Below are 15,486 nucleotides of genomic sequence, written 5' to 3' on the forward strand. Positions count from 1 at the left end.
ACGGCTCGTCACCCCACGGAAGAGAGGGGCAGGGGCAGCAGAGCTCATTAGCATTTAAAGAGACATGCACTGAAACGGGTCGCTGTGAACAGAGCTGTTTTTGACAGGGTAAAAAGGTGTTGTTTTACACTACCATTGAGAATTTTAACCAAAGTATGTTATAGACTTTTCATGAAGACCCTAAAGGATCATACCAACTTGTGGAAAATGGGCATCTGATGTCCCCTTTAAATACATTTGTACTGTTTATATGGATTAATCCCATGTTCACTGATTCATTCCCAATGATTCAGTCCTTCAGTCCATATTAGAGAAAGAGATGCTCCACATTAATAAGCATAAAATAAGATATATTTGTATGGATGCAGCACATGAGAGTCTAATTGTTGGCAACGACGTGCCAAACAGTTTAATACCCTGAAATGTACTGTGGTGTGTAGTGTTGTTTTTGGCGGCCTGTTTTAATTTTAGTTTTAGTCTAGTCTTTGTGTGAAGCTGTCATTTTAGTTTTTATTAGTTTTAGTCACGTTCATACTCTTTTTAGTCTAGTCAAGTTTTAGTCAACTAAAAGTCTGAGCATTTTAGTCTTATTTTAGTCAGAATTATCCATGACTATTTTCGTCTAGTTTTAGTCGACGAAAACTGATGACATTTAGTCTAGTTTTAGTCAATGAAAATTGTATTTTAGTCTCATTTTAGAAATACAATTCTATTTAACCCAGTCAATATAGTATAAGTACCTAGTAGTATAGACGAAACCAAAATTTTCTTTTAGCCAAACCCATTTCAAACAAGGTTATCTTATTATATTATTGTTACCTTATAGACTCAAGAATACATCCATTCCAGACACGGAAGACGCTCTGATTTGAATTTACAACATTTATTTTACCAACCAAACATGTTAGAAGTACACACACATAAATTTAAATAAAGACGAACCCCGGCTGGCCGGCCATCGGTCCCTTTCTCTCGATATTTAGTCATAATTTTCGTTGACGAAAGCAACACTAGTGGTGTGATCTAAAAACACACTGTATTTTCAATTGTATTATAAGTATTTTGCATGCAGTCTTCATGAGCTCATATAAACAGAGACTTTGTGGAATATTTGTATTTTTAAAAAAAATTTTGTCTCACTGCAAGACCTTTAAAAATGAACTAGTGACGGCAAAAAAAAGCAGCCATGTTCATTTGTCAAATACCCAAAGACAACTAAATGTGAGCAGACCTTCATGACGCCCTGCTGTATGAGAGGAGAAGAGTGGTTGACCAGAACGAGAAGAGCCTCCGGCTGGACGAGTTTGTCCATCACCTCCTCCAGCAGGAGGTCCGGCAGCAGCAGCAGAACTCCTCTCAGCAGATCGTACAGACCGCAGCAGATCAGAACCAGACAGTCTTCAGCACTGGATCTGAATGATTCAGAAAACACACACATGAATCATCACTGTGAAGATGAGAAACATCAGATCTTCAGCTGTGACTCAGAGCCTGTTAACCAAAACTTTCAGCATGCAAAATACACACGAATCTGTCACAAAAATAACTACAATGTTCCCATAACAGAAATTACTCATACTGTGATATCAGTACAAACAAAAGGGAAATCAATATTTGATAGACTTGGATATAAAAGCAAAGTGTTTCCCAACAAGAGCACCAATGACAGCTCAGACACATCTGTAATGCCGAAATATGGTTTGTGGATAGGAGCTCGGAGTTTAAAGTCGTTAACATTTAATGAGTTTAAGTGATTATACAGTAGATGGGATATATCTTTAGTGCAGGAAAGGCAATGACGAAGACAGGAGGCAATTACCCAGTAACTGTTGACTGAAAGAGCACATTAAAGAGATGATGTAACTTATAAATGAAGGCTAATATTACAAGTCATTCATCTCCAAAACTCAGTGGCAGAAATTTGCATAATTAAAGAGTGTTATTCATCGCACAGAATTTAAAAGATATATTACGCACATCTAGAACAACTAAACACATTATACAACGCATTTGAAAAAGGCTAAACGCTTCTGAGGTGTTTCAATTTGCTCCCTAGTTCAGTAGTAAGCACACTACCTAGGGACTCTACCATTTCTAAAGGTGTCCTATTGTCAAAATGTTTTTTCTTACTGAAGACAGTTCCGTACAAAAAAGTATACTTGCATAAAATATTTTGCATGATTTCACTGTAAATGCCAACTTGTTACAGATACTTGTTACACTAACTTAGAAAGCATTACAAACCATTTACAAGGCTTAAAAAAAATTAACTTTGCAGAAATGTCAGCCACTGCAGTTTTTCATTAAAGCATAACAGGGTTATTATCGTTAACAGAAACTACAAACAACAACAAAACAACTTTTCGTTACTTGAAATAAAACAAATTAACTTAAATAACATTAACTGAAATAAAAAAAAAATGTTAAAAAGTATTTTATTTCAGCTAGTTGCCAAGGCAACATTTCTCATTTTCTTTAAATAAACTAAAATGAATGAATGAAAATAAATAAATTAATAATAGTAATACTATTTATAATAATTTTAATTATTAAAATACTATATTAATATTGATAATATTAGGCTGTGTGTCCACCAAAGGGTTTTTTCCCCGAGGCTAGCATATTTTTTCAATTGTTTTTAATGGGAGCGCCGCGTTGCTTAAAACGCCAGGTGTGTGCTGAACGCTGAGCGTCTTTTTGATTCATCAACTCTCGGCGCCAAGAAAAAAATGCCCGAGGGCTCAGCGTGAAAAAGATGCTCAGCACTCGGGTGTTTTTTTCTTGGCGCCGTGAATTGATGAATGTTCAACTTTGGGTAAAACACAGCGCTCATCACTGTCACTTTTTATTCAGCTAACCAATCGCAGTGAAGGAGGGGCGGGACTAATAACGACCAACTGTCACGCCCTGCTTGTACTACAACTGAAGTTAATATTGCTTGTCACCGAGTATTTATGCCTTTACCAGATTAAATTGCCGGACTATCATATTATTGTTATGAAAAATAATGCTTGGAGAAACATTTAATTCACGATGCGTCTGCCATATTACTTCAGCGGATATTCCTTATCTTAGCAACCACAGCGTCTCAACTGAAAAAAAAACCCAAAAAAACGGTGCGCTCTCAAGCGCTCACAGCCTGGGGTTTTCAGCTGGCTAAAAACGCTTTGGTGGACACGCAGCCTTAATATAACAGATAAATTAAAATCTATACTATATTAATAACAATAATACTATATAGTCATTTAAAAAAAAAAAAAGACAAAAACACAGCAAATTTTCTAAAACTTCAATTAAGGCTAAAATGAAAACAGAAAAGAGAAAAATAAAATCTAATTCAAAAATATTAGATTCAGACAAAAACTACAATAGCATATCAATGATGCTAAAATAACACTAATGTAGGGCTGTGCAAATAATCAAATGCGATTATCATGCGCATCTCGTCAGTAAAGACGGTTCTGTGATTAGTAGTAAATCTCCATCACGTGCTTTCAGATGTAGCGGCATTTAACACACAGAGCCGCAATATCGCGTTCATTATTGCAGGCGATACATCGCTGATAATAGGGATGCACGATATTATCGGACCAATATCGGAATCGGCCGATAATGGCTTTTAATGTAAATATCGGTATCAGCACGATATGAAAAATTAAGCCGGTATGTCTTGCCGATAAGAGGAATACATTAACTCACATGTGCTCAGGGTGTGCTAGCGATTACATCACGTCAACAGTGTGGCTCATTCTTGAAGCAAAGTTTTGCCTGAATGATGATTAGATTCACTGTTTTGGATCGCTGCATTTAAACTGAGAATGCATGTACAGAATGACGCGTTCGGTGTGTGATATGGTAAACAGTAATAGCATGTGCAGCGGGAGCAGCGGCAGCCTCCCCCGGGTCCTAATGCCCGTTCTGTAAGGAGTTTTAATTCCATAAGGGGCGCTGTAGTCCTACTTCTAATAAGATGAAAGCAAAATACACAAATAATTATTAGACTGTTTATGATTAAATAAAGCAGTAATTGATTCCATAAAATCATGAGTGTTTTGATTTAAAGGTCAGAAGCTATAGCTTACATGAACAACAACAACATCAAAAAATTAAAAATCACAAACATGACACTTAAATTAAATAATTGTATATATACTGATTTATTCATTAATGTGTAATATTTTTAAAACAAATTATGAGCTCTAAAAGATTTTCAGAATAAAACAGCTCTTTTGCTTTAGACCATTTACAAATGTTAAATCTTAAAATAAAATGTTAAGGTTACCACTGCATCTTTCAGAAAAAAAAAATGCAGTGACTGAATATAGTTTATTTATAGTTATTTTCAAATCTTCAATGTACTGTCATTATAAAATAACTTTATTATTGTTTATTTAATTAAGTTCTTGTTAAAAACTAACCAAGATTAAAAATAATTTGTTTATAATTTCTGCACAGGAGAGACTTGGTGTTGTTTCCAAACAAAAAGAAATATATCGGTATCGGCTATCGTCCAAAATGAGTTATATGGGGATATATGAGGATATCGGCAAAAATCCAATATCGTGCATCCCTAGCCGATAATGAACACGATACTGCGTAGCTTGTCAGTGAACTACGGCTCTGTGTATTATTTGCACAGCCTTACACTAAAGTGAAATAATTTGGCCTGAAGTAGGCCTATTATCACGACAATATGAATATATAAAATACAGTATATATATTTTGGTTAATGACGACTTTTCTCATGTGGCTTGACCATAATTACTAATTACATTATGAGACATTTTCTGTTAATCAAAATGTCATAGCTGGATCTTCCAGTGAAAAATCAGACTTCTCAAATTATTTACTGCGTTTAAACTCCGCCTCTGCAGGTTCACACTCATCTGCATACACGTTTGAATGCCACGCCCACATCTCAACATCCAATCAACAAACGATGCACAGAACCGAGGCCCTGTCCTACATTTTTCTTTCTCGATAATCCGTTTCACTCGGCTGTACTTTAGTTTTATCGTGTTTACAATGTTGGATGCAATTTTTCTCTCTTTGCATGGAAATGCTAGGATTTCCAACAATATAAAATCATCTGGTATTTTCAGAGTACCTGTCATTACTGGAGTCCGCCTTGCTGTGTCTGTCATACCCGGGTGAGTAGGTGTAACTTTCCCAGTCGTCCGGTGGAGCGGCACGGTCAGCCACGGTGGGCCAGCGAGCAATAGTCAGAGAGCCGTTCTGTGCGGGAAAAGCCAAACCCAGACTGGCCAGGTTACTGTGGCTCCTCTGGAAGGACTGGATTCCCTTCAGGCTGTCCGGTCGGCGTGGCGCTTCCTCGCTGGTCCAATTGAAATGGTCCTCAGAGTCCACCGGGCTGCCCGCTGGGCCGTCATGCTCCTCCTCTACGCTGATGGAGGGCGTTCGGTTTCCCGTGACGCTGCTCTCCTCATCACCGCCCACGTTCTGAGAGTCACATATTGTCTTTGCCGACTCACAGCTGCTGAGGAGCTGCTCGTCTCCGGCCCGCTTCAGGGTCTCCGTGCTGCCCAGGGCATGCTGGGTACTCAGGGATGTCCCCTCAGGCTCAGTGGTCCCCATCACACTCCCATGGGTCAGACGGGGTGTCAGGGCCGGAGAAGAGTGCGGAGACGGGCCAATGCTTGGGGGCCGCAGTGACAGATCTTCATCACCATGCTCAAGGGAGGAAGTGTAGCGCACTGTGGGACAAACAAACAACATTTAGTCAGAAACTACGTTTTCAAGACAAGTTTGACAATGATAAGTTTTTCATGCTCAGATTTGCCTCTTCAATTGCTCTTTTTTCACAAAGCGTGATCTCTTTTTTTCTCTGCTGCACGTTTTTTATATCATTGCCAAACATTAAATATATTATTGCCCAGTTCTTTATGAAACAAAATGCAAAATGTAACTATATTAATCACACAGCTCTACAGTATACAGCAGGTAAAATAAGTATTGAACACGTCACCATTTTTCTCAGTAAATACATTTCTAAAGGTGCTGTTGATATGAAATTTTCACCAGATGTCGATAACAACCCAAGTAATCCACACATACAAAGAAAACAAAACAAAAACGCCTCCTGTATGGAAAAACTAGTCGCATGCATTGCTCAGGAGTGATTTTGGCCCATTCTTCCACACAAACTCTTCAAATCTTGAAGGTTCTGTGGGCCTCTTCTATGAACTCTGATCTTTAGTTCTTATTTTCTATTGGATTCAAGTCAGGTGATTGGCTGGCCATTCTAGCAGCTTTATTTTCTTTCTCTGAAACCAATAGAGAGTTTCCTTGGCTGTGTTTGGGACCCTCATTTCATCTTCATCATCCTGGTACTGTAGGTGTTGGGACTGAACCATCTGAACTTGTTTGTTTTGTTTTCTTTGTATGTATGGATTACAGCACCTTTAGAAATATATTTACTGAGAAAAATGGTGATGTGTTCAATACTTATTTTACCCGCTGTATATATATATATATATATATATATATATATAAAGCTATATATATATTATATCCAACTTTATTAAGTATTACATATTATTATTAGACCATAGATTGAGAGGAAAGAGTGCTTAGAAACAGGTTTATTATTTTTATAATGTAAAAAAAACAACTGCCAATTCAAATTCATCTTCAGAACATGATGATGAAACATTTTAACTTGCAATTTTATAAAATAAAAGGAACATCATATTAAGTAAATATTAAGAAAATGTTAAACAAAATTAAGGATGAATGATGTTTGAGAGGCAACATCTTATTCTTACCAATAGTAATAAAATAATTTTACATACAATTTAATAATATTAATACAAGCTATTTATCTTTAAAGGGGTCATATGATGTTGCTAAAAAGAACATTATTTGGTGTATTTGGTGTAATGAAATGTGTTTATGCGGTTTAAGGTTCAAAAAACACATTATTTTCCACATACTGTACATTATTGTTTCTCCTCTATGCCCCGCTTGAAATCGCATCATATGACCCCTTTAAAGAGTAACGGCGCATTGACGGGAGCAACACTGCGCTGCATGTAAGTTAATTTTGTCATGTGACACCACATTTATTTGCATTAAAGCCCCTTTTCTTGACAATAAGTGTTCCCAAACTAGTTTTTGCAACATTTTAAGTATCAACATAGAATTTAGGCACTAAAGTTAAAGACTTGAGAAACTGCACCAATAAATGCCATTTCCATCAGTTATATTGGTAAAAACTGATGGGCTAAACCCAAAAAAATCCTTGGATGGAAGCCTGGCTTATAAGGCATAAAGATATTAAGATAATATAAACATTATAATCATGATTTTCTCTAAAGCTGCTTTCAGATGAAGTATATTGTGAAGACCGCTATATACTGTAATATTTGACTTGACAGGCAGATCTGTGATGTAATTGATTTGTATTCATTAAAGGTCACGCGTTTCAAAACTTAACAAGGCGCAGCAGTGGCAAACAGTCAGACAAGGACATTTCCAGTGAATAATGCTTATAAAGTGCGACAGAATGAGTAAGCATGATTTTTATCTTTATTTTGACCTTCTCATGAATAACCGCATTATCCTCAGCGGACGGCCGGGAGTTAATGATTGTAAGTCTGCTGCTTTAATGTGACTGGAGGTGGCACTGACCTCGGGGCGGCAGTGATGCGTTACCTTCGGCGGGCGTCTCTGTGAAGACGGAGGGAGAGAGTGAAAGCACAGAGCTGCAGGCTGATTTCCCTCCACTGCTGGAGTGCCGCAGGTACATCATGGACTGAACCTTCTCCTGGTACAGCTTACCATCTGATGAGAAAAAAAACATGAACTAAAATGCTCTTGTTTACTGTCAAATCTACATCTCAGTACGATAACTAACAAAGAAGAATGAGCTGTAAACTCAATGCCAGACTACTGCAACAATAAAATGAAATCAGTTTAACCTGCTTAGTTTTCAGAAATCTCTTAACATAAACGTGTTCTTCACATTTTTTTCTTTCGACTATCAGAATAATATCAGCATTGCTAAAAAAGCTTATAAATACGGTTAGAAACAATATCTGATTTAAATTAGAATGCCAGAAATGTCATGAGTTTGATACAATCTTTATATATAATGAACAAAATTTAGGGCAAAAAATATATATATAATACATAAAAAATAATAATAATTAAAAAAAAAAAAGAATCACACAAACATCAGGGTTATTAAAAACTATAACAGCAAAAACTATAAAATAAAACTGAGATAAATATATAATTATATACAGATATTATGTGTGTGTCTGTGTGTGTGTGCGCGTGTTTTGTTATAATTTTATACTATTAAATAAAGAAATGTATAAATAAAAGAAAACATTAACTGATTAAACAGCTTTAATGACTAAAAAGGAAAAAAAATAGTTTTTGGTTTTCATTTTTAGTAACTCGCAATCCATGTACAGTAGATATGCTATTTATTAGCCATTTAAGAAAAACAGACAAATTAAGGTTAAAAAAATATTTTTTCTGTTTTAAAACCAGTGTCATTTTTCTTCTTCTGTGGATCAAGGAGGCAAAAGCAGTGTGAACATTCTGCTAAACATCTTTTTTTGTATTCCACAGAAGAAATGAAGTCATACAGGTTTGGAAAAATGCAAATGATGACAGAATGATCATAAACTATTGCTTTAATGACTCGATCAGACACCGGTTTTCTGAAGGTTTGCTCACCGATGTGCAGAGAGAAGTAGAAGCTGGTGGGCGTGTGGCACACGTAAGTGTTGGTGGGGGGGTGAACGGCCAACAGGAAATTATAGACCAGCCGCAGCAGGTCCAGGTCCGGAGGAGACCCCAGAACCTCCTGGATGATTTTGACAAACGAGAGGCAGACCTCCTGCGGGATGGAGGTCAGGTACTCGTCTCGATGCTCCTGTATAAGTAATGATGAAGATGATGTTACAAAATGACCCACACACTGAACTATGATTGGTCGTCGTTCCTGCATTCTTTTCTTTCAGCATACCTTCAAGTGTTCGTTCATGTTTATTTCATGCAGTAACTAGTAGTAAAGAGAAGATTGGTTAACGTACCGCTTGCTGGTGCGGCTACAGTAATGTCACGCAACAATAAAGAGCATCAAAACCGCATTTATTGTTCGAATTTCTTTATTTAAAAAAAAATAGCAGAATTTGAAAACTGAGACTTTGTTTCATATTAAAAATAACAAAGCTTATTGCAATAACTGGATGGTAGGAACACCAAAACTGTTTCGACCAAAACTGAAAATTAATTTCCGGTTGAATATTTTCAGATGCCAAAATTTTGGTGCATCACCAGTTGATTCTCATGGACAGCTGACAGAAAACAAGACTCACGACCACATTTCAAAGACTACAATCTAAACTCATCAGACATCATGTTTGTGCATGTAGTGAACGTCTCACCTGAAGCACCTGGCAGGCGAGCAGGAAGCGATGAACCACCTGGGCCTTGAGGAGCTGTCGAATGTTGAACATCTGCTGAGGGTGATGCACCCGGATGAGGATCTCTAAAGCAGTCAGCAGCATCTCCCACACGCCACACTATACACACACATACAGCTGTCACAGTTAGTTCTCTATAAAAATAACCCAACTTATACAATATATGTTCTCATTCAAATGAGAGCGTGTACCTGCGCTTTGGCCCATATCTTCCAGTCCAGCAGTATTTCAGACAGCAGTCTGAGATCTTGCAGCACCACAGTGGTTTCAGCATCCAGATGAAACTGTCCGTCTTCTCCGATCGTCAGGATTGACCCGCTGCAGCAGCCGTCCAACAGCATCTGTTACACCATATGCACACAGACACATATTTGCCGTGCTGTACCCTAAAATCAAACTCCAGTAGTATTCAAAAGGCTAAAACAGAGTGAGTATTTTTCAGACTGATTAATCTGATGCATTTAAGAAAACAAGAATATACTGAGAGGGACAAAGCAGTCTCACTGTAAGTCTCCATTACCGGTAACAACCAGCAGGGTGCACTGTTTAGTACAACAGCAGCACAAGCACACAGGTTTATTACTGTTAACTAAAACTAAATCCATAAAAAACAATGTCAGCTGAAATTTAAAAAAAAAAAGTTAACCAAAATAAATAATTATTAAATAAATGTAATTAAGTTAATTAAATATTAAAAAACACATTTTATTTCAGTACTACAATAAAATGAAGTACTAAAAATGTAATACTAAAATAAAATAAAATTAAAACAAACTAAAAATAATAAGCAAACATTAATACAAACTATACAGACATTTAAGGAATAAAAATGACAAACATACAACAAAATTACTAAAACTTTAGAAAAATTAAAGTGAAAAACAAAATATAAAAAAATATATAAGTTAACTAAAATAAAATATTTAAAAAATAATACTGTTTTAGTTAGTTGCCACGGCAACATTTCTCATTTTTATTTTACATTTAAGAACTGATTTAACATTAAAATTAATAAATAAAAATGTATGAAATTATATAGGCATTTTTTTTTTTTAAATGACAAAAACAAACAAAAAACACAGCAAAACCACTAAAACTTTCAAATAAAACTAAATAAATAAATAAAATAAAAAAATATATAATTGAAAATGTTTACAAAAACTATAATGGTATTTCAATGATACTAAAATACTGGAACTGGTGATATACAGGTGCATCTAAAAAAATTAGAATATCATGGAAAAGTTATTTTCCACAAGGAGCGTAAGCCACAGAAGGTCATTGCTGAAAGGGCTGGCTGTTCACAGAGTGCTGTATCGAAATATATTCATAGAAAGTTGACTGGAAGGAAAAAGTGTGGTAGGAATAGGTGCACAAGCAACAGGGATGACCGCAGCCTTGGGAAGATTGTCAGGAAAAGCCGATTCAAGAACTTGGGAGAGCTTCACAAGGAGTAGACTGAAGGTCTGCAGTGCATCAAGAGTCACCACGCTCAAACGTCTTCAGGAAAAGGGCTACAGCGGTCACATTCCTTGAACTAAGCCACTCCTGAACCAGAAACAACGTCAGAAGCGTCTCACCTGGGCTAAGGAGAAAAAGAACTGGACTGCTGCTCAGTGCTCCACAGTCCTCTTTTCAGATGAAAGTAAATTTTGCATTTCATTTGGAAATCAAGGTCCCAGAGTCTGGAGGAAAAGTGGAGAGGCACAGAATCCAAGCTGCTTGAAGTCCAGTGTGAAGTTTCCAGTCAGTGATGATTTGGGTGCCGTGACGTCTGCTGGTGTTGGTCCACTGTGTTACAGCCGTCTACCAGGAGAGTTTAGAGTACTTCATGCTTGCTTCTGCTGACAAGCTTTTTGGAGATGCTGATTTCATTTTGCAGCAGGACTTAGCACCTGCCCACAGTGACAAAACTCCTTCTAACTGGTTTGCTGACCATGATTATTACTGTGCTTGATTGGCCAGCCAACTCGCCTGACCTGAACCCCATAGAGAATCTATTAGGGGTATTGTCAAGAGGAAGGTAAGTAACATACGACCAAACAACACAGACGAGATGAAGGCCACTATCAATAACGCCTCAGCAGTGCCACAGGCTGATCGTCTCCATGCCACGCCGCATTGAAGCAGTAATTCGTGCAAAACGAGCCCCAACCAAGTATTGAGTGCAGAATTAAACCTACTTTGGAGATCTTGAACATTTCTGTTTTGTAAATCTTTTTTTGATTGATCTTTCAGAAAATATTCAAATTTTTTGAGGTATTGAATTTTTAAGCTGTAAGTCGTAACCATCAGAATTAAAACAAAAAAGCTTGAAATATTCCAGTTTGTGTGCAATGAATCTAGAACATAAGAAAGTTTGCTTTTTTTAATTAAATTACAAAAAGTAAAGAACTTTTCCATGATATATCAATTTTTTGAGATACTGAATTTTTAATTTTCCTAAGCTGTAAGTCGTAACCATCAGAATTAAAACAAAAAAACTCTTGAAATATTTCAGTTTGTGTGCAATGAATCTAGAATATAAGGACATTTGCTTTTTTTGAATTAAATTACAAAAAATAAAGAACTTTTCCATGATATTCTAATTTTTTGAGATGCACCTAGTTGGAAAAAAAACAAACATGATATATAATATGCATCTAAATTTTTACATTTAAAATTTTTAGGAATCTTTGACAAACTAAAATCTGATAGGCTAAAACTCACCTTCAGAATGTGGTATCCCACAATGCACTTAGGCTTGATGAGAACCTGGTGAATCATGGAATAGCCGTGGTAACACTCCATCTCATGAGTGCGATGCTGGTTGTTCTTAACCAGAGACAGCAGCAGCTGCAGCGCCAGAGCTTGAGTTTTCTCACAGTCGCTCAACTCCACCGCCTACGAGAACCAACAGACAGACAGACAGAAAGAGATAGCGCAACGTGATTCAGTGTTCCTGCTGCTAAAATCACTGTATGTGTGAAATACATCACATAGTGAAAATGAAGTGGGCTGTGAATGTGTTTTCATGCTGACAATCTGGATCACAGTGTTATAACACACAGAACACAGGAAACCTCAGCAAACAACACTTGATTAATAGTACTGCCTGCAAAACAAACATGATGTGCGCCAAAATACCTAAACTAAACTAGATCCATCTGCACTAAATTATTTAATCATTTAATAAATGTCAGCTATTTGGCATCATACCCAAAGTAGAGCATCTGAAGCTATTTTAATTAGCACTGCTCCTCAATTATTCCTTTTTTTTTTTTGTCTCACTCAGCATGGTTCACCCTTGTAAACTTGTAGCTGCTTTTCAACATACATGGTTTAGAAATGCCAATCATTTTTCTAATTTTGCCCACTGAATGAACAGTGTATTATCAGATTACCAGCAAAAAAAAATGTGTACTGGAATATGAAGGAAAGACTGAAGATACCTTCACTAGAGACTTTAAAACCTAATATTCAGATTTACTTTCAAACATTATGGCTTTGATTAAAAAGCACAGCAAACAGATACAGTCAGAGCTTTTGTGAATCCGCATTCAAAAGTTCACAAAAATGCAGTAAAAATTGCTGTATTTTTTCCATATGATGTTAAAGGGGTCATCGGATGCGACATGCACTTTTACATGTTGTTTGAACTGAAATGTGTGTTGGCAGTGTGACACACTGTAAAAATCCACCCAGTGCTTTATTTTTTTAATCTCGTTAAATCATTTCCCCATTTCTCATATCAAGCCATTCTCAGATGCCTGTCCGTGTGACGTCACACAGACCCAGGCCCCTCCCATGATTGTTGATTGACACTAGCGTTTTACCTTAGACCCTCATTGAGTGAGCTGTCATCAGTCCGCCACTGTTTCACCGCCGGAGCAGATGTAGACAAGAATGGCTCCAAAGTGATTGAGGTGTGTTGTTGTTGGATGTAATAATGAACAAAGCAGTCGTCATCTGAGCCGCTGAAGATGCAGTGATTGTTTTGCATTATGATTGTTTTTGAAGGGAATGCGCCCCCGATCTACCTAAACGAGTCTATGTTTTGCGTGAATCATTCGTGATCCAGCTTCACCTACAGAAGAAGTGAGTACAAGGTTCTTTTATGAATCTTTGCAAATCGCCTTTCCTAATAACGTGCTAGGTAAAGAACTTTTCCATGATATATCAATTTTTTGAGATACTGAATTTTTAATTTTCCTAAGCTGTAAGTCGTAACCATCAGAATTAAAACAAAAAAACTCTTGAAATATTTCAGTTTGTGTGCAATGAATCTAGAATATAAGGACATTTGCTTTTTTTGAATTAAATTACAAAAAATAAAGAACTTTTCCATGATATTCTAATTTTTTGAGATGCACCTAGTTGGAAAAAAAACAAACATGATATATAATATGCATCTAAATTTTTACATTTAAAATTTTTAGGAATCTTTGACAAACTAAAATCTGATAGGCTAAAACTCACCTTCAGAATGTGGTATCCCACAATGCACTTAGGCTTGATGAGAACCTGGTGAATCATGGAATAGCCGTGGTAACACTCCATCTCATGAGTGCGATGCTGGTTGTTCTTAACCAGAGACAGCAGCAGCTGCAGCGCCAGAGCTTGAGTTTTCTCACAGTCGCTCAACTCCACCGCCTACGAGAACCAACAGACAGACAGACAGAAAGAGATAGCGCAACGTGATTCAGTGTTCCTGCTGCTAAAATCACTGTATGTGTGAAATACATCACATAGTGAAAATGAAGTGGGCTGTGAATGTGTTTTCATGCTGACAATCTGGATCACAGTGTTATAACACACAGAACACAGGAAACCTCAGCAAACAACACTTGATTAATAGTACTGCCTGCAAAACAAACATGATGTGCGCCAAAATACCTAAACTAAACTAGATCCATCTGCACTAAATTATTTAATCATTTAATAAATGTCAGCTATTTGGCATCATACCCAAAGTAGAGCATCTGAAGCTATTTTAATTAGCACTGCTCCTCAATTATTCCTTTTTTTTTTTTGTCTCACTCAGCATGGTTCACCCTTGTAAACTTGTAGCTGCTTTTCAACATACATGGTTTAGAAATGCCAATCATTTTTCTAATTTTGCCCACTGAATGAACAGTGTATTATCAGATTACCAGCAAAAAAAAATGTGTACTGGAATATGAAGGAAAGACTGAAGATACCTTCACTAGAGACTTTAAAACCTAATATTCAGATTTACTTTCAAACATTATGGCTTTGATTAAAAAGCACAGCAAACAGATACAGTCAGAGCTTTTGTGAATCCGCATTCAAAAGTTCACAAAAATGCAGTAAAAATTGCTGTATTTTTTCCATATGATGTTAAAGGGGTCATCGGATGCGACATGCACTTTTACATGTTGTTTGAACTGAAATGTGTGTTGGCAGTGTGACACACTGTAAAAATCCACCCAGTGCTTTATTTTTTTAATCTCGTTAAATCATTTCCCCATTTCTCATATCAAGCCATTCTCAGATGCCTGTCCGTGTGACGTCACACAGACCCAGGCCCCTCCCATGATTGTTGATTGACACTAGCGTTTTACCTTAGACCCTCATTGAGTGAGCTGTCATCAGTCCGCCACTGTTTCACCGCCGGAGCAGATGTAGACAAGAATGGCTCCAAAGTGATTGAGGTGTGTTGTTGTTGGATGTAATAATGAACAAAGCAGTCGTCATCTGAGCCGCTGAAGATGCAGTGATTGTTTTGCATTATGATTGTTTTTGAAGGGAATGCGCCCCCGATCTACCTAAACGAGTCTATGTTTTGCGTGAATCATTCGTGATCCAGCTTCACCTACAGAAGAAGTGAGTACAAGGTTCTTTTATGAATCTTTGCAAATCGCCTTTCCTAATAACGTGCTAGTTAGCAAGTTCTGCAGCTAAAGTAAACAGTCTCATGAGAACGGCTCGTCACCACACAGAAGAGAGGGGCGGGGTCAGCAGAGCTCATTAGCATTTAAAGGAAAATGGACTAAAACGGCTTGCTGAAAACAGAGCTGATTTT

The 15,486-nt window shown here is 37.0% G+C and overlaps 1 protein-coding gene across 1 annotated transcript in view; it reads right to left on the bottom strand.

Moving 5' to 3' along the window:
- LOC107730379 (lysosomal-trafficking regulator-like) overlaps positions 1-15,486 on the bottom strand; it is a 97,745-nt gene that overhangs the window by 34,674 nt on the left and 47,585 nt on the right. Inside the window, exons 16-22 of the mRNA XM_016541202.1 lie at positions 13,920-14,093; positions 9,653-9,802; positions 9,423-9,560; positions 8,710-8,908; positions 7,675-7,803; positions 5,108-5,714; positions 1,232-1,412 (exon numbers count right to left, since the gene is read on the bottom strand). Coding sequence (XP_016396688.1) covers positions 1,232-1,412; positions 5,108-5,714; positions 7,675-7,803; positions 8,710-8,908; positions 9,423-9,560; positions 9,653-9,802; positions 13,920-14,093 — 1,578 coding nt within the window. The remainder of the gene's footprint in view (positions 1-1,231; positions 1,413-5,107; positions 5,715-7,674; positions 7,804-8,709; positions 8,909-9,422; positions 9,561-9,652; positions 9,803-13,919; positions 14,094-15,486) is intronic.

The sequence above is a fragment of the Sinocyclocheilus rhinocerous genome, unplaced genomic scaffold (assembly GCF_001515625.1).
Source record: "Sinocyclocheilus rhinocerous isolate Xijiao unplaced genomic scaffold, SAMN03320098_v1.1 scaffold2653, whole genome shotgun sequence".
Classification (NCBI taxonomy): domain Eukaryota; kingdom Metazoa; phylum Chordata; class Actinopteri; order Cypriniformes; family Cyprinidae; genus Sinocyclocheilus; species Sinocyclocheilus rhinocerous.